Source organism: Rhynchophorus ferrugineus, unplaced genomic scaffold (assembly GCF_030347505.1).
Source record: "Rhynchophorus ferrugineus isolate W39M unplaced genomic scaffold, kcgeb_rfMv2 rfM11, whole genome shotgun sequence".
Lineage (NCBI taxonomy): Eukaryota > Metazoa > Arthropoda > Insecta > Coleoptera > Curculionidae > Rhynchophorus > Rhynchophorus ferrugineus.
Window position 1 is genome coordinate 11,781,183 of NW_027472590.1, and position 19,231 is coordinate 11,800,413.

Consider the following 19,231-nt stretch of genomic DNA (forward strand, 5'->3'; position numbering starts at 1 on the left):
AAAATAAAGTAATAGTTTGATATTACTTAATGTAACTTTTATGTAACTCCTCAACATATGAGTTTGTGTCAGTTGAAGTCTGATGAATATGGATGGTGAAATAAACTGCATCATAACTTGTTTTCCACCACTGAGTCGATATAGCACTATTCATGAATCGTTTTGAATTTTTCTTGACAATTAAAATTATTCAATTATATTAAACACTACCAACAATGATTTAATTTGTTCTTGCGGTTATTATTTTGTACCTGACGCGTTATTATGAATTCATAATTCGTTGTCAGTAATGAATTAACGTAAAGACTTATTTCGAGACAGTTTTAACATCGTCAAACATTATTTTGAACTTGAAACAGGTATATTTTCGTTATCAATTCTGAGCAATAATGAATTGTCAAAGTAAATCATGCAAATACATGATACAAGAACATCATTATTGTAAAATATTCCATTGGCTTTTTAAAAACTAATTTATTTGCTGTTAGTCACTTATTTAACGTACAGCCCTCATATTTACGAAATTGAAACAATCAGTAAGGAGGACATTTGAAACTTACATCGAGACAAAGGACGATAGCAGAAAATTGGTGACTTATTGATTAAATGATGATTGTATTAGAAAACCTATGCCGTTCTATTCAATACCCTGTAATACAATTTAATATACATAACAAAAAGTAGCATATATAGCAAATGTAACATATTTTGTAGCAAATATCGTATGTAATATGAGATAAAGTTAAAACAAAAAATTGTGGTTTATTCGTACACCACAAAAAATTGTATAATACTAAATTGTTATTCCCCATTATTGATTAAAAGTAGTAATACCTAATTCTTATAGGGGCACCCGCATTCTTGTTGCCTTTAATAACTTTATATCGATTATAAGTATATATACTATTACATTTTATATATTAACTTTATGCAAAACACTAAATTACTCTTAAAAAGCATAAAATTAAAAGCAAATATCAGTTGAACTATAATTATTACGTAAACCGAATGAAGCCATCCAATAACATAAAGAGATTTATGTAAATATAACTGTTAATGCATACATTTCTTTGTGTAGCAAGAAAAAATAAAATAAATTAAATCACACGATATAATATTCAAAATTACAAACCTTCAGGCCAATTATCAAAAACATGCTGAGCTATATCCCCCGCCGAGTCACTAGGACTAAATAGATACTCTTTAGTCTTCCCGCTAACAAGTATTAATCTGAGATTTATCTGAAATATGACAAAAATAGGCAAATGAGGCATCGAAAAGCACAACAAAGAAATAACTATGTCTAATAATCTAGTTTCAAACTATTAAAATAACAAAAAGAATTATCACCATCTTTTATCCATTTCAACATAATATTCTAACCTATTAAACACAGATAAAAAAGTTGTTTTTGTATTTTTAAAGTTTGCGTTAGTTAACAGTGATCAATGAGTAATTTCAAGTTCAAAGCAGAAAGCAGGTGTCAAAAATTCTGAGGTCATAGCCTAAATTTTGAACGTCCAACAATTTGTGGTTGAAAATATACAAAAAAATTTGGGAAATTATTAGTGATTTTACTACGGTTGGAACTATGAAAAATTATAAACAATAAATATTATTTAATGTTTACATAATTATATATTTATTAATTCTCTAGCATGTAATGGTAATATGAATATATAATATGTTAAAAAATGTGATTAGAATATAACTTAAGTTAACGATTAACAGCACTAACTGAACTATTCTTGATGGATAATTTTAACTAAATAATTTAATTGTTACAGTAATAGAACTACTGCTAAATGTATACATGATCAATAAGTACACTATTAGCTTACAACAACCACAAAGGGTTAATTACTAGAATATATAACTAAACAACATGTTAAATATACAGTGTTTAGCTTCCTTGTTTGAGACAATATAAGAAAACATGCTAGAACTTTCAAAGTTGTCAGTATATTCAATCAATTATAAATTTCTTAGCAGTGAAAGTTGGTTCTGATGAATAAGAATCTATAACGTCCAAGGAGAAAACAATAAAATTTGACCTGAACTATTTTGGTCCAAAGAAGTTTTATAAAAGGGTAAAAATCTAGGTCGCCTTATGTCTTCTAATCATTGCCTAGAGAGAGGAAAAGGGTGCGGTTGATCTGTTAAATAGTGCTCACCTTATCCGCTGGAATATGTCTGTTTGACATTGTTGTCTACCAATAGGGCATTAAATAAACTGTTTTTGGTCCGATGTAAACCTTCACAGAACTAAATTAATACACTCATTTCTACACCATGACAGCTAGTAAACTTCGATGATTCAGGGTATAACAAAACAAACATTCTATTCGCTTTAAATCCCTTCAATGTATTCTTTTTAAACTGATTTTCACGCAACCGTTCCTTTATTATGATTTTCACGTTATTACGATAAAATAAAAGCACCAGATAAATAATATTTCAAGATAATGAAAAACAATACAATGCACTGCAGACGACAAATCAGTTTCTTTTCAGTCTGCATTTGCGTTTGCGCGTGTCTCATTGGTCAACTTCATTCACTATCCACTTGCTTTGTCCCGTTAGATTGGGTAGCAGGTATCTGTATTAGAGCTTATATATCCCAGGAAAGCCACAACAGATGGCAGATGAATAGCTGAAATATATTTTATACAGTAAACAAAGTATTATTGTTATTATTTAATTGGTATTAAAACAAAAATTCAAATATTCCTTATAATAGGTTTTTAATAGTATTATTTTAATTATATTTCTTATCTTTGAAGGTTATTGTCAGAGTCATCTGTTGACCCTATGTCACAACTAATTGCTCTAAAATTAAGACTTCTATTATTGATCACGAATTTATATGCCAAAGCAAACAGTATAGTTTATTTTGTGAGGAATATCGCAGTTTGTGAAGTCCCAGTGCAATGGTTAATAACGAAAGCAGTTTATTAAATAATACACCAAAGAATGAAGAAATAACATCCAATGCTGATTTGGAACAGCCCCAAGGAAATGATAGCGATTCGGATTCAGAGGGTGGTTATGAAGACAGACTGGGAAACTATACCCTTCTTTCACAACATCCCATCGATGGTGATTTAATTTACGATTCGGATAGCGTAGGTTAGTTGAAATTATAGCTTTGTTTATAACATTTTAAATATATTTCTTAACATTGAAAGATACTGATACTGAGGAACAGAATGACAATGACAGTGGGAATACTGCATCTGGTGTATCTACTATTCCTGTACCTGATATTGTACCAAGTGATATAGAAATTTTAGAGGATGTAAATTGTTATATCGTGGAGATGTATTTATTTTGATTGACATATTTTTTTAGGTATGGGCACAACCTGGGCCCATAGAAGTAGATATTGATATGACCCAAAAGAAAATAGATTTAGTTAAGGAAGTTATGCTTAACGTTCAATTGCCAAATGAATCTATCCCAGATTGGGCAAAAAATGTGCCAGAACAAGAATGGAAAGAACATCTTTTAAAGAAGCTAAACAAGAAATGAGGTGAAAATCTGTCATTAACTACAATTTCATGTTAGGTACATATAATTTGTGATATTAGGTTGAGTATTTATGCTTTTTATGATATATTATATACATTATCTGTAATATTACTATTGAATAACTTTTAATAAGCTTCTAGCGGCTTTTGCTGAATTAATAAATACAATTCTAAATATTTAACAGTTTATTCTTCATCACGAACAACTGGTTCACCATCTAGCTTTTTTAGATTGGGCAATCTTTTAATGGCTTCTACCTTCCATACTGATTCCTCCATGCTATCATACAGAGGGTTACCGACAAAGAGTAAATCTTCTAAACATGGTAATTCATTGAGTTTTACGAACTCAGCCCACTCTTTAATTAAATTATTTCCGATATACAATACCTTTAAATGATTTAGTATTATTGTATAAAATAGCAACTAGATGAATTTACCTTTAACTTTTTTAACACTTGGACACCCTTGACTTTCTCTATTAAATTGTATGATAACCAGAGCTCTTCCAAGGTTTCCGCGACTCCTTCCAGTCCAGAAAACGATTTTATATAATTTCTTCCTAAAGAGAGAATTTTTAGGTTTTTCAAAGCACTGATGCCGGCAATTTTTTCAATCATGTTGGTGGATAAACTTAGCTTTTTACATTTGGTTAAGGCTGATAAGGAATTATCCATTTTTTCGATGGGCGGCCATTGGAATTGGAATCCAACTTCGGTGGCTTCGCCAATAGATTCACCTTAAAATTGTTTGGCGATGTTTTTAAGTGTATTGAAAATACCAATATTGTTGAATACCTGGATGCTTTTCTTCCCATCTTTTAATTGCGTCTTTAATAGTCGTGGGTTTTGACATATTTCTGATGTGTCTATGCTAAATATACTTAACTTCTAAATATTGATATAATGTAGTCATGGATACAATAATAGAATGATGTAGAGCTAAGTGAGTCACTATACTAAACCATCGAGACCTTATTTCAAGTAACAAATGAGACCGGAAAATGTATTAAAAAGGCAAAGATGAACACAGTGGTAATGATAATGGAAAAACAATTAAAAGAAAGATATAGCGCAGATGCAAGATACTCAGTACAAAATCGAGCAAGCTATTGAAGGGACATTGCCAATTGTTATAAGGACTGCTTCCCAACTTAGTATTATGATATGTCATTTTTAATATTATGTCTATTATATGACGCGATCTTTTGACTATACTGAATAGTGTGCTTTGACTTTTTAGAACGCCCCCTTTTTGTCTTACTTTTTTACTGACATTGTTAGTGTAATATTGTTTGCCAGTTTTGTGTTTTTTGTTTGGTATTAGTTGTAAAAATCCTTATTTTAGTTATTATGGATTACCTAAAGGGTCGGTAAGTACATATTTCATAAAATACCCAATATTTTTTACTTTAAAAATGTAATTTATTTCCCATACTGTTTCTTGTGGACTGTAAGTGGTTCTGCAAGTTTAACTTTTAATTTTTCTATTATTTTTAATTCTAACGATCAAATTATTAATTTTTGAAGGGTTCTCAATCTGAATTATACATTCTATTCTTTAGCTATAAATTTGGTCGAGATGAAAATGTGTAGCAGAAAACTTAATATATTTAACACATATAGAGCTCTGAATTTTAAGCACAGATGACAAAGAAATCAATACGTATTCAAGCTGAGCTTGTGAAGAACTAATTTTAATGATTTTTTAAAACGTTGGCCATCTATAAATAAATCATTTTTGTCGTGAATATATATATATATATATATATATATATATATATTATGATATTAAGAAATTATCCCCATATCTATAGGAACAAAATGAAAAAAAAACAACTTAAATTTAGTTTAGGTAGTTGCTACCTACAATATATATTTTTTATAATATACTTTTCCAGATACATTAATAATTTTATATAAAAATTTCACTCAACATTATCTACAGATTATTTTACAGTGTTGACAAAATTACATAAAATACAGGAAAAACTACACATATTCGAACTGAAATGATCTATTATAGAATAATAGGAAGCGTTCGTTTTAAGGTTTGTAGGGTAATGTCGATCCTTTCAGAACAGGTCTATAGAAAATGAAGATTAATTTGCGGTTATCGAACAAGTTCCAGTTAAATATTCATGTTGTATAAAGCAGATTAGGAATAGGGAAGCGTAGTTCAGGTAGAAATAAATATATGTACAAAATATCGGTAAAAAAATTGAATTAAAAATATACAATTACTTTACAATAAAATATGAGAACAGTATAATAAGTGCTTGGCGTAGGACAGGTATTTAATAATGAAGATAAAATTGTCATAAACTGCTGAGGAAGCTGGTTATTTTATGATCGTAGTGGCACTAATATTTTGGTTTGGAAGGGTGGAGAAGTGGCAGACAGAATTTATCAAAGTAAACACCAAAAAAAAACACTATACTACTGTGGGTAATGTATTACTTACTAAAATAAATTAGTGTATATTCAAGTTTAATTCAAAATTTGTTATGGAGGACTCGGATCCTTTTTCTGATTTGATGATTTCAGCACTTCCCTGGATACATTACTGAAAACAAGTACCATGAAAGTAAATAATTGACGATAAACGCATTTGTGTTAGCACCACAAAAGAATGTCTTGTAACGTTAGAACTCAATCGGTTTAGTTTTTGGCTTCTGTTCATAGTTGTTGATGAAATATGGAATCCTCAGCAGTGGATGTTTCGAATGGAATGTGTACTAGATGGATGCTAGATAATGCTTAAGACTCTTCTATAACAGGAAATATGCCAGAAACTAAGATGCCTATTACTGGCGCATTCGCCATATTATTCATAATTTACATCTTTTCTTTAATTTATTATTTTATTTATTATTTATACTGATTTAATTATTTTTAATATTAAATGTCCGAACTGAAATTCTGTGGGTGTTTGTCAAGGCTACGGCCAGGTACTTATCATATAAGACTCATAATAATACATTTTATGTACTATTATTTTGCATAAGGTACATATTCAATATCACTAGGGCATAATTATTACAAATAATCTTACACGTTCTGTTCACGCGTGGCAGTTTTAATTTTAGTTCCATTTCAACTAAATTGTCAATTCAATTAAGTACGTAACGTTCTGATCTACTTACTCCCTATAATCGCTAATAAACAAACAAATTCAAGCAATTAGGCTAGTGAATCTCATTGGTAACTGATCGTGTCGATTGCCGCGAGACAATCGCATGCGTCCACTTAAATCCAAACATACATTTTGTCTAAGAACTAAATAAAAATTAGGAAATCACAATCAACTGCCATTTCTGAGTATCGAAAGCGCTATTACATCTCTCTACGGTGACACCTTTTATGTCGTTATATCGAGTGTCCAGACATAGGGGGTATTTCGAATGGCGCAACAGTCCGCCTGGGTTTATTAGTTGCCACGTTTGCCATTCGGATCCGTCGCATATCCTCATCACCGGCTGGGATCCTTTCATGTAGCTGGCTAGGGTCAGACAGAGATCTTGGTGTTTGAGTAAACCGTCGTTCGTTAAGGTCCAATCCTGATTTCCTGCAAAAATAACATGTTGTTTGATTAATTTGAGTTTCGTGCAGGTCAAGAGATTTTTAGTTTTAAGTTTCTTTAGTTTTATAGCGAAATAATTTTTTAATAGTTTTAAAGGAACTAGTTATTGAGAGCTAATATAAATATATGTCCCTGGATGAATGCTTTACAGCAATCCAATTGTTAATTAGTAAAAGAATTATGATGTTAAGCAGCCTATAATCTATTTTTTTCAAAAGTTTTTTCTAGTTTGGCTTTTACATACAAAAAATTTTTAATCTAAATCAAATAATTGAACAAAAATGTTTGAAAAATTTGAATGATTGAATTGGACAGTGAGTCGGAAAGTGAAAGTGACTGAAGGAAACTTTCAGGATATGTGATAATGCTCTGAGTGAACTACATTAGTTCTCAGAGAACTAATAAAAATATGCTGAGAAGCATGGGGTGAAGAAAGTGAAAAAAAAATAATTAGCATCTATTAATATTTTAATTGCTACTAATAACAAACGAGCTAAAGAATGAGACAGCGTAACCTAGCATCAGCTATTAGAAGCAATTCTTCAGAGAGTTAAAGTAAGGAACTATTAAGCAACGATATAAAGCGAATTTATCGGCCAGTCAGATCAGTTAGTCCATTCGTTGCTTCATGATTTTTTTTAATAACAGATAAAATTTTAATAGTTTAGATTTTAAAAGAAGTATAGTAAAAATTTTACTAGCTGCTTCAATTTTTAATACTAAAATGAGATCTTTCATTTTTGTTTTACTATAAATAATAACCAGTTTTTTGTAAAGTGCTCTTAAAAAAATGTTGAAGATGTATTTTACTAATCCTTTTATACCATGAAAGAATAATTTGATAAGCTTTTTATTTAGATATGAGAATCCATATATATACTGTCCTAGTATTAGAGTATTTTCAACCAATCATTTATCATCAGCTCCTTTGTTATATTTACATTAAGTAAATTTTCCTTTAAAATAAACTATTATACTTTATAAATTGCGTAATATTTTACCTGCGGTATGATGACATTGATAAATGCCTACGGTACCATCCAGTACATGACCCAGGGTATCTAAACAATAAACTCCTTGTCGTATTTCACCGGGACGTGGTATCGTTGACGGTACTATAAGTTCTGGATAAACATTATCTAAATACCATCGGAACGGTTTACACTGTAGTTTCCTCTTTATTTCTAACCTGTCGTTAATACTGAACGAGCAACATATGAATAATTGGTCATATATATGTTGGTATATACATACTCTCCAAATGGGACATTTCTGGCTAATGGAACAGCGGAATAATAAAAGTTCTTGTACTCGTCCATCCATACTTCGGCTGCTCGTCTGGTGTTTTTGGCGAATACTGATCCACTACCACCCGGGAATGTGTACGGGTGCTTTTTCCTGAACACGTGGCCAACCTGAACAGAAATTTAACACTGAACATTCTTTATATGAGTTGAAAGGTTCCTACGTACTCTACTACATGGTATTATCTCCAGACTACCACCGCATTGCCAAACTCTGAAGGATATCTCGAAATTCTCCGCCCCCCATATATCCATCTGCATGTCGTATTTTCCCAACTTATCGAAATATGCCTTATTTATTACAAACAAACCACCTGCGATCATTGGAGTTTTGATTTCCTGAAAAAATATTATCAGTTTGAGTTTTCATGCAGTTCGTTGATGTTGGTCAGAGTGATGTTACCTTTGTGGGATCGCGACGCCTTGCTTCACGTTGCGCGAAACTTAAGAACTCCCATTTAAATACCATGGTCCAATCAAATCCGCCACGTAGATCAGCTGATGCCCCAATATATTGGAAGTTATCCATGCTGATAACGTCGATAACTGGTGAAACTACTCTGGTTGGATCCTAGGAAAAAACAACTAGTCAGTTATGATATTCTGCCGATTAAAAACAACCTGGTATTTGTATCAATAGGTTCGCGGTATTGAAAAGGTTATTTCCGGAAAGCGAAAGAATGAAATAAATTGAAAGAATTTTGGGATTTATAGTGTTAAAATTGACTTTCTTTTTATCTCAATACAGTAATTTATTCCAGTGACGTGAACTAATCTAAATGAATTCCTAAATTTTGGTTATGTTCTTGTGAAAGTATGATTAAAGTGCCATATATATTTAGTTATATCGTTGAGGAATATATAGTGTCTCGCAAACTTATTGAGCAATCTAATATTATTCTCAATTTCCATAAATCCATAAAACGGAGAAGACAGTGTCAATATTGAATTCAAAACATGCCTTACCTACCGAAATCAACCAATAGGAAGCTATATATTTTCATTAACTAAATGAATAAGAATTATCCAATTACTATGCAGCAGCCAACGCAGTTAATAAAATAGCAATTCCTTGAGATGTCCTGACAACCTTAAGACATTTCAATGTTTTCTATGCCAGCTCAAGTCTACTTTTTACCCCCTGAATGTATGCGTGTATGTGTATTTGAAACCATCATAAAGCAATTTAAACTTGGTGACCAAAACCTTTTTGAGCAATATCAGAAATTCATATATTTTTTTGAGCTATAACTGGAAATGTTGAACTATTTTTTGAAGAGGCAAAACATTTTATAGAATTAGGGTAGAACTTTAACTTCAAGAGTTAGAATGCAGGAAAACAGTTGACACTAATTTCTGAACATCAGTTACTTTTCTGGTTTAATGCTAAGAAAACTACTCGTAGTTCGAGTACTCCTATTAATAATTTATAGTGAACGAAGTGTAACGACAAAAATGTATGTGTTGATTCTGGAAAACAGGAGAAGTTTTAACATGAAGAATTATAGCATTATACAAGCAAGATTTAGTTGCAGATCAACGCTTGAGAAGCGACAATCAGTGCATAGCTGAGGAACAATTATTATAATGGTTTAGCCATGTCTTTGGAATGAAAGGTGAACGAATTCCTCACATACTTCTCTGGCGAAATCGACCGTTTGGATGGAAGAAGTAGCGAGCAGTTCTAGAAAAGGTATGGAGTAAGATTATAGAAATTGTTATTGTTAGAGAAGATTATTCGTTTAAGCATTGCGGCACCAACAACAGTATATTGCTTGAGAAGTAGAGTGCCTTGAACGCCAGCTATAGAATCATGATGATGACAATGATAATGAAAGAATATTGAAAATATTCCTACATGGCATAGATGAAATAACATATTTTTCAAGTATATTTTCTTTAGAAGATTGCGTTAATAATCGAAAATGCAGATTTTGGACCCCAACTAACTCAAAAGATACATTCAAATTGGTGTGTAAATTCACTTTGTTCACGTGTTCAATTCAATTTTGTGGATTTTTTAAAATGTTTTCGTCGGTAACAACCTCTTTTGGGCGTCCACTGCGCTCACCTCCTTCAGTGCTCACTTCACCACGTCTAAAGTTAGCAAACCAATTTTTAATGGTTGATTTTCCTGGGGCAGTGTCTGGAAACAAGCAAGGCATCAAGCCAAGTTTTTGCTCAACTGGATTTTTTCCCTTCAAAAAGCAATATTTTATCAACACGCGAAATTCCTTTTTATACATTTTTTTCACAATAACAAAAGTTGCTTGACTCAAAATGCTATAATTCACAAACTAATGATCACTGTCAGATTGATACAGGCATCTTTTGAGGGTTAGGGTTAACTAAAAAATATATGGATTTAATTCTAGTAGCGCCATCTATGTGTCTGGCCGGGGACTTTTCAATTGACCTGTTATTTGGTATATTTGACATTTCTTTATTATTGCGTTCATTAATACTATGAACCCGTCTGGACGTAAGCTTTTTAAGTTTTTGTATTGAATTTTTTTTATTTCGTCTTGTCTGTAATGACGGCATTGATATTTATCCTGTATATTTCTTGAATTATTCTCACAATATTATTACTTACACCTTCTTATTCCAATATAATCCACAGTTCTTCTCTTCTTACTTTATCAAATGCCGTTTCACGATTTTTTTATAATTTGCTCTTATATTTTCATGGTTTTGCACAACGGAGTAATCCCTCTATAATTATGATAGTTTCTTTTTTCCTTTAATAGGTATTGTATTGAAACAATAAGTAATATTTGCCAATGTTGTGATCGTTAGACATTTTACCTTCTAAATAAAAATATCCTTATTAGCTATTAGAAAAAAAATATTGTAAAAACACGCATTCTTGATTTCAACATGGCGTGATACATAATGATGATGGTCGGAATCAAAAGAATCGGTGTCAAAATATAAAAGAACGAACAAAATTAACATACGTGCCGTAACACTTTTACTTTCTGTTAAGGGTTATTGATTCTCAAAGAATATGGGTAACATTGCTACGCAAAGATATGAACTTTCTAATGAGCCTTACTTTAATTATGATCTAGTCGGTATAGTAAACATTTATATATATTATAGTAGATTTTACTCTTTGACCTTAACATGTTACGTAATTAATTAGTTGTTATATAATGTTATTATTTCCATATACCGAGTGAAATAGGATTAACGCTATAGCGTTTGTTGTTGAAATAAAACCATTGCCTGCTGGATATAGGTGAGATATAGTCAATTCGAAGTTACTTTGTACATGCGTCATATAAATTTGTGACGTCAAAACGTCGCAATGTTGCCCTATCAACTCTGACTTTTAGTTCAGATTGGTTTTGACATTCAACAAAATTATAATCTAAATAAAATGATTGAACAAAAATGTTATCAAATATAATTTATTTTAACATTATAATAAGTCTAAAAACTAGAGTTAATTATACAGCCACGATAGTATATAGGTTAGAGCTATAACCTCTTACCACTATTTCTTTCAAGAATTTTGCGTACGTCTGACAACGGGACGACTTCGATAGGCTCATTCGTTTACGCGTTAGAACTAATCAGACAGCATTGTGTTTCTTTTTAGCTAGAATAAAATGAGAAGGAAAATATTGTCTGATTCTGAGACGAATTTATAAATTGTGACAGGCAATACATTAAACATCTTGATGACGTATGTACAAAAAAACTTTGAATAGGCTATATATCTTTTTGTATATTGACATAATATATTTTAACTGATTAACAAATTGATGTCTCATTATTTTGAATGTCAGTCTTCCTTTAGGATGCGTACTATAAAAACGGTCTCTCAGTTATTATATACATTTCTTCGTTTTACGTACATAGATAATCTATATATAGCCACTACAATGTGTGGCCATAAGGTTGAACAAATAAATTCACTATCAATATTATCCAAAGTTATTAATGTTCTTGGTAACACCGTTAATGCCCCATGGTATCTTAGAAATGAGGATATCCACAAAAAATAAATAATACTGACGGTCAGCGGAGAAATTAAATGGTTTACGAAAAATACAAATATATATTTAACTCCTCCGTAACAACAGGAAGTTGAAGTGTCAAAAACTTTTTTAATTAGCATAGTTAATCCATGTGTAGAAACTATACCGTGTTTTAAGGAATGCACCAGTAGGAGCATATTCATCAAATGCTAATTTAGTTTGGGTTTGAAAGCTTTGATCTCGACTTTAGGAAGAATATTAAGGTAGAGTTACTAGACAATGGATAGGTATCCAGATTCAGAATATGTCATATGCTTTTTAATTAAAAAACGTAATCAATCAATAACCTTTGATTGGATAAATATTTTAAGATAGCTGAGTTCACTCACATCAAAAGTTAGAAAGCCATGATATATCAGTATTTTACTGCTCGTATATTAAAACATCCTGATGGTCCAAGTAGTTCAGCACAATCCCGAAATATAAAAGACAACCCCATTGTTAATTTTCGTCGTTTTTCTTACCTCAGCGACTCTTTCCAGTAACGGTTCTAACCAATTAGCGTTACACTCGCAGTGACTATCCAAAAAGGTTAAAACGGCCGCCTTGGCTGCGTCGGCTCCTCTCACCCTGGATCTCATCAAACCCTCCCTCCTCTCGTTTCTAATCACGCGAACTTTTTGTATTTTTGCCAGTTCTTCTCCGTCTGCCGCTGTAAATCAAAGAAATCGGGTATAAAATAAAAGCAGATGGAATTATAAAATGCTGTTATATATTTCCTTGTAAAAAATATCCGGAAATTATTATACGAATATAGGTATAGATATAAGATATCGCACGATTTCTTATTTCTTCGTAAGTTGGTAGCAATGTACTGAGTAAGATTAGCAACAGACTGAGTCATTCATTATACTAATATCATCGAATTCCTAAACCCTTACTTCTCAACCGTAATAAGTATAGTCAAACAAGAGGAAACCTATTTTACAATAAAAGGCACTAAAGCGGGTGTATAACAGGGGAGTGTATTGGGATTAATTCCTTACCTACTTTACATATGTGATATAGCATAAATGAAGAATAACACGGGGGCTACATTTCCTTTTTTATATATATTTTTAAGTTTCCTTTTTACCAACGAGGGTTGGGGGGATGGATGGAGAATGGAGACTGGAGCTACTGTTTAACGTGGTCTCCGAACCACGGTCCACGGCATTAAGCCTACCGAGTGGCGAGTGACCAATTTAGATATTATCCCAGAAGACATCCGGTCTTACCCAGCCTAGTCACTGGCGTGACTGGGATCATTTGCCTTGTCGGATTTTGCACTCTCGCCTAGGACAATCACAAATATTAAATAATCACAAACATAAATTTAGGACCATGCCCCAGCAGGATTCGAACCCGCGACTATCGTAACAGAAGGCGCATCGTCCTGTCGCCTTTTCATACCAATACAAAAAATGTTTGGAAGAAAGTCTAAATTGCCCATACCTAATAAGATGCTGCTGTACAAGCAGATGCTAAAGGCTATGAAGAAGTTCTGCCAGAAGTAATGTCAACATAATACAAGTATTTTAGAATAAAATCCTGAGAAATATTGTAGATGCACCCATATACTATAGGAACAATTATAACAAGACCTTCGAATTCAAGCTGTCATAGAGGATATTAAGAAATTCGTAATAAGTCACGTGGAAAGACTGCATTCTCGTGTTAACACCTAATTATTGAAACTCTTGGATAATACTCAAGCAGGACACAGACTCATAACGATCAAACCACTTAATATTGTAATGCAGTGAAGTGAGTTGAATAGAACTTAACTCTTTAACTATAGAGATTAACTAAAGACAGATAAGTTCTAGATATATTGTTCTCGTATGATAGATATCCTATCCTTCTAGATACATTGTTACCGATGGGTTCTTCTAGTTCTTAGATTATTTTAAATCCACATTGTAGGTTACAGTTGTCAATCACTAGTAACAATGTGTAATATAGTCTATTCAAAGTTTTCTTATAGATACCTATGCCTGTCGCAATTTGTAAATTCCTTTGTTCCTTCTCATTTTATTCTAGTTAAAAAGAGGCACAAAGCTGTCTGATTATTTTTAATACAAAATATACAAAAAAAGAATACAAAATTGTAAACGAATGAGCCTGTCAAAGTGATCCAGTTACCAGACGTATGCAAAATTCTTGAAAGCAATAGTGATGAGAGGTTATAACTCTAACCTATAAACTATTGTGGCTGTATAATTAATTGCAGTTTGTAGATGTACAATAATGTTGAAATAAATTATATTTGATAACATTCCTGTTCAATTATTTTATTTAGATTAGAAATATGCCGAATGTCAAAGCCAAACTGAAGTAAAACTCAGAGTTGATGCGGCAACATTGCGACGTTTTCATCTCACAAATTTAAATGACGTATGTACAAAATAACTTTGTACAGAGTATAAAAAGGATATGATGTTTTTGTTAATTATAGTTTTGAGTACTCTGTGAGTTTTAAAATGGGTGAAAATTGAATAACTGTTTATGTATTGATTGAGATTGAGATGTATTGTATTAAATGATAATGCCAAGAATCTGATGCTGGAAAAATTATGTGAGGTTAAGAGGAAGGCGTTGATAGATCGACCTATATTTTAAGCCCGTTTATTATTCAGCTGTTTCTGAAAATACAGAAAAATGTTCGGAAAAAGGAGTTTTGTGTCAGTTGAAGCATGATATAAAATTCATTAAAGAAGTTGAAGGTTGTATTGAAATCAGTCTTCGAAAATTGTATGGAAAACTCAGCCAAGAGCTGGAATACTTCTCTGGTTCTTGTTGAAACCTAATTTTAATGCAATGATAAAAAAATACAAAAAATAAACTATGACTAGCAAATTAATTGTTTGTTGTTCGTGTTGTTTAACAATTCCGGATATTTTTTACACCGAATGTACCATACATTAAATGTTGTAAACTTACGATTATCGCTGTAGTCGTCAACCAAAATGATTTCATGTATTAAATGTTCTGGACTTCGGTTTAACACGCTGTAAAAATAGTTAATTACATTTTCGTCTAGTTTATGTTCGTTAGATATGAAACAGGAAGAGATACGAACGCAATAAAAGATATTTTTTTCGTTTGCAACTGCAGTAGAGCTGCACTAAAAATAATAAATGATATTTTTTACTAGTTATATTATATCTGTTATAATGCTAATGAAATTTCCACTTAAAAAATATCTTTTTAAATTAATTGTTAATACTGTAAATTAGTTGAGAGATTTTTTTTTGTATGTTTATTGTGAAATGCGGACATATAATATACATATAGCATATAATGGGAAAAAAGTAATTTCGTTTTTTACTAATAGATAGTTTTAAAGTTGCATCTGTCAAGTTATACTATAGCACAAATGAATGGTAACAGTTCATAAAAAAATTTATATATAAGATGGCAAAAGTCTCGCTACTATTTTGGCGTATGGTGACGCTTGGCTCAGTTTTGCTTTAACCATTGTGTTGTGTAGACGTCCCAATTTTATTATGGATAAATATACGTCACAAGAACGAGCAGAAATAATGACAGTATTTATTGAATATAGTCGTTCCAGCGGAAATGGTTGCGGTACTTTTGCTCCGCCTTATATAGGGATAAAATAATTCTTTTACCCAGTCAAAGAGATGTATATTGCTTTTCTACTTTTGAACTACAACCCGTTATTTTTCATCTCCAGTCATTTATCTCCATCTTCATATCAGATACGTTTTACTAAAAATATGTCCATTTCCAGGCAGTATTCTAGTCTATAAATTTGAAAATAATCGTTTTTTTTTCTCATATTTTCAAAGCCCAACACTTTAGGAATATCCCTTCAAGGGGATTTTTCAATTGATTTTTGATTTTCAATGATGATTTGATTTTGTTGATACTATTGGGAATGTATAGAGGAAATTCACACGAAATATCAAAAGGTTCAGTAGATCTTGGGATATCATGTTAATCGAGTTTCGTATTTAAATTTCTAAGTTAATTTTAAAAAATATGCTAAGGGCAGTCTTAAAAGAGTAAGCTTTGAATATATATAAAAAACGATTTTTTAAAGAATATCTAAGCTAGAATACCCCCTTAAACGAAATATGTCTTACTCAAATGTATCAGGAACATTAATACAACAGCTACTTGCTATGATTTTCAATGTAAATGTCCATTTCTTGATCCTTGCTCTTCCTGCAGTTTCTTTAAAATCATCATAAATCTAGTTTTGATTACCATTCGATGGCCTTTAGAGCTACTTTTATTTTAATTAAATCGAAAAATAAGAACTTTTCATGCTAGGAAAAAATACTCTGTTCAAACTTCAGCCAAATGACGTGTAATAAACATTAAAGTTTAATTCTAAAGCTGTCTGATGCGCAAATTATTAAAGAAGTGTCTTACACAATATAGTAAGCGTTTCAGCACCCATATCTATTCACAGTGCTAGTAGTATTTTACCAAAATTTTGTTACTGTTATCTTCTGTTGTAATATCACGAAGAAACATCAAATATGCTGGGAAAAAGTCAAGGTCCGTAGTGTAATATTTCGCTTGCCTATTAAAATGAAAAGAAAGGTCAGAATCGAGATGTAGGTCATTTATAATATTTGACAGCTATTTGTTAATCATTTAATAAAGATCGGGCGAACAGATATAATATAGTTAATTTTTAAATATATAGTCTTGGGGTTAAAAAAAATCTCTCAAAATGAATTCACGGTCTAGGAGGCTTCATAAAGATGAACTATCTAAAGGATGTTCACACAGTTAGATAATCGCTTTATGAGTGGGAAGAAAATCTTTAATGTTTTGGATTTATTGCAAATTATGCCTTGATTAACTATGTAAAAATACATTTTAAACTTTTTAAATATATAAACTGAGGACTGAATTTTTTTCTTAAAAATGGAACATAATATTTAGATATCAGTCAATAAATCTTCGATCTTACAAATAAAGGACAAACCATACGTATATAAATTTCATGTTATTTCAACTATTGGTTTACAAATTACTGTGGATTTAGTAAAATTACTTATTATCGCGAATTTAAATGGATTAATAGTTGTACAGAGACTATGATGTTTGATGGATGGTCATTGGAGAAACATTGACAGTTGATATGAAAGGTACTTGAGAAAACGTGAAGTTATGATAAATATATCATAGAATAATATTTTCACTTTTATAGGAATTTTATTTGAGGTAGGTAACGCGTTTGCTCACACTACATCATCAGTGAAACATATAGTTGTACAAAAATGGCACCACCGTTGATATTTTGAAAATAACTATGCTGATAAATAAAGTTAGGTTTATAAAAAGAACGTTTTTTCTTAATTAGATCGGAGATTTATCGAAAAATGTGTTTAAAAAATTGTATAGACTTACAAAAATAGTAATGATTATATAATAATTGTTGCATTCTTCATTCTTCAAGGTAAAAGTAACCTACTTGAACGTCAGTTCAAGAACTAGTCAAGATTTTTCTGGTATTACTGAATAACTCACCTTACAATAGTCCTTAGTAATGTCGATCTTGCTTCATTATGGAATGTTATAATGACACTGGTAGCCGGCAGATCCGTTCTCCAATGTCTACGTTTACATCTGTAATAATAAATTAACAGTATGAATTGATAGTTCAGAAATTATTTTTACTTTTTTAAGTCACATATTTACATATTATACGGACACATTACAATACATGGGCTGAAAAAATTCCGTGCGTAAGAAAGAAAACGTTTTCTTTTGTTCAAAATTGACTTTATTCATAAACGTAATCTCCATCAAGAACCATACAATCCTTACGGCACCGCTCTAACATTTAAATACCACTTTTGTAGAATGATGTATATTTTGCTTCAAAATAGGGCTGTCACCAGTTGCTGTCCTCTCAGATGACGATCGCTTTATTTCCGAAGTGAAGAGATGGATCCATGTTTCATCCATTGTCACATATATATAGCTAGATATTGTTCAGAATAATCAATAGTTCTTGTTTTTGGTCAACAGTGAGTAAAAGCGGCACCCACTTTGAGCTAACTCACGCAACTTCACTTTTCCATCCTTCAGAACGCTTTTGTGGATTTTTTTGTGTTTCCTGGTGCTATCACCTCATTTGGACGTCCACTTACAACGCTTTATTGTTGTTTCTGATGGAGCTGAGACCTTATAACACTTTTGAAGCAGTGTAAAAGTAAAACACAAAATTGTTTTTGATCTATTGTTTTGAAAATAACAAAGTAGTACCACTGCTAGCACAATAACTCACAAAATTTGAGTAGAATATGGTGAATGGAATAAAACTAACGCATCTATGTGTTAGGCCCGGGACTTTACAGCCCAGTGTTATATATTTATTAGTCACATATGTATAAGTACGTTGCATTACGAATATAATAATAATTATTGTAAAAAATATTTAATAATCTGACAAATAGATCTCCGATATAAGTTAGCAAATAAACTACCTAGGCGAAAGGAAAGTCAGATTCTCAAATCCTAAATTTCGGACAATATTCAGAACTAAAATCTATAATTGTGGATATAGCAAAATGACGTCTGTGGACCATAATTGTAGTTACTCTATACCAGTAATATCTATAAAAGTGATTTAGTTACAATAGCTGCATTAGAGCATGATATTGCCTCACTTGTTACAAATAATAGCTTCAACCTCCGATCTTCCAAATAGCCACAAATAGACTGCAAACAGCTGTCAACAATATTTCCAACTGCACCAAAAATTAGTATACCAAACAAAAGTTAAATTCGACAAAAT

General features: G+C 31.4%; 4 protein-coding genes across 6 annotated transcripts in view; 1 reads left to right on the plus strand and 3 right to left on the minus strand.

Moving 5' to 3' along the window:
* The window catches only part of UBL3 (Ubiquitin like 3), a 38,094-nt gene extending 35,554 nt beyond the window's left edge, over positions 1-2,540 (minus strand). The window contains exons 1-2 of one of the 2 annotated variants that reach the window (XR_013007672.1): positions 2,175-2,536; positions 1,133-1,241 (exon numbers count right to left, since the gene is read on the minus strand). Coding sequence is in view for 1 of the 2 variants with exons in the window: in XM_076417587.1 (XP_076273702.1) it covers positions 1,133-1,241; positions 2,175-2,204 (139 nt within the window). In the remaining variant the exon portion in view is untranslated. Of the gene's footprint in view, positions 1-1,132; positions 1,242-2,174 lie in introns of both variants that reach the window. The other variant, XM_076417587.1, reaches the window with a different exon arrangement.
* Positions 2,541-2,831: 291 nt separating this feature from the next.
* On the plus strand, positions 2,832-3,707 carry LOC143204778 (uncharacterized). Its single transcript, XM_076417585.1, has 3 exons — positions 2,832-3,129; positions 3,189-3,298; positions 3,352-3,707. The coding sequence occupies exons 1-3, from the start codon at positions 2,931-2,933 to the stop codon at positions 3,529-3,531; spliced, it is 489 nt and encodes a 162-aa protein (XP_076273700.1). The 5' UTR covers positions 2,832-2,930; the 3' UTR covers positions 3,532-3,707.
* On the minus strand, positions 3,662-4,473 carry ODA-Dnal1 (Outer dynein arm dynein axonemal light chain 1). Its single transcript, XM_076417584.1, has 3 exons — positions 4,328-4,473; positions 3,971-4,269; positions 3,662-3,920 (listed from the first exon to the last, which is right to left on the minus strand). The coding sequence occupies exons 1-3, from the start codon at positions 4,383-4,385 to the stop codon at positions 3,717-3,719; spliced, it is 561 nt and encodes a 186-aa protein (XP_076273699.1). The 5' UTR covers positions 4,386-4,473; the 3' UTR covers positions 3,662-3,716.
* A 901-nt stretch (positions 4,474-5,374) lies between these two features.
* Pgant2 (Polypeptide N-Acetylgalactosaminyltransferase 2) overlaps positions 5,375-19,231 on the minus strand; it is an 89,157-nt gene continuing 75,300 nt past the window's right edge. For both annotated transcript variants that reach the window (XM_076417563.1, XM_076417565.1), the window contains exons 4-11: positions 17,959-18,057; positions 15,388-15,455; positions 12,930-13,117; positions 8,820-8,987; positions 8,585-8,755; positions 8,367-8,527; positions 8,114-8,313; positions 5,375-7,097 (exon numbers count right to left, since the gene is read on the minus strand). In XM_076417563.1, coding sequence (XP_076273678.1) covers positions 6,820-7,097; positions 8,114-8,313; positions 8,367-8,527; positions 8,585-8,755; positions 8,820-8,987; positions 12,930-13,117; positions 15,388-15,455; positions 17,959-18,057 — 1,333 coding nt within the window. In that variant the 3' untranslated portion in view covers positions 5,375-6,819. The remainder of the gene's footprint in view (positions 7,098-8,113; positions 8,314-8,366; positions 8,528-8,584; positions 8,756-8,819; positions 8,988-12,929; positions 13,118-15,387; positions 15,456-17,958; positions 18,058-19,231) is intronic.

Coding starts and splice junctions, on each gene's coding strand:
- ODA-Dnal1 (XM_076417584.1), bottom strand. CDS start 4,385: ATGTCAAAACCCACGACTATTAAAGACGCAATTAAAAGATGGGAAGAA. Junction 4,270..4,327: donor ATGGGAAGAAAAGCATCCAG/GTATTCAACAAT, acceptor AACAATTTTAAG/GTGAATCTATTGGCGAAGCC. Junction 3,921..3,970: donor AAGTGTTAAAAAAGTTAAAG/GTAAATTCATCT, acceptor AATCATTTAAAG/GTATTGTATATCGGAAATAA.
- LOC143204778 (XM_076417585.1), top strand. CDS start 2,931: ATGGTTAATAACGAAAGCAGTTTATTAAATAATACACCAAAGAATGAA. Junction 3,130..3,188: donor TTACGATTCGGATAGCGTAG/GTTAGTTGAAAT, acceptor TAACATTGAAAG/ATACTGATACTGAGGAACAG. Junction 3,299..3,351: donor ATATAGAAATTTTAGAGGAT/GTAAATTGTTAT, acceptor ATATTTTTTTAG/GTATGGGCACAACCTGGGCC.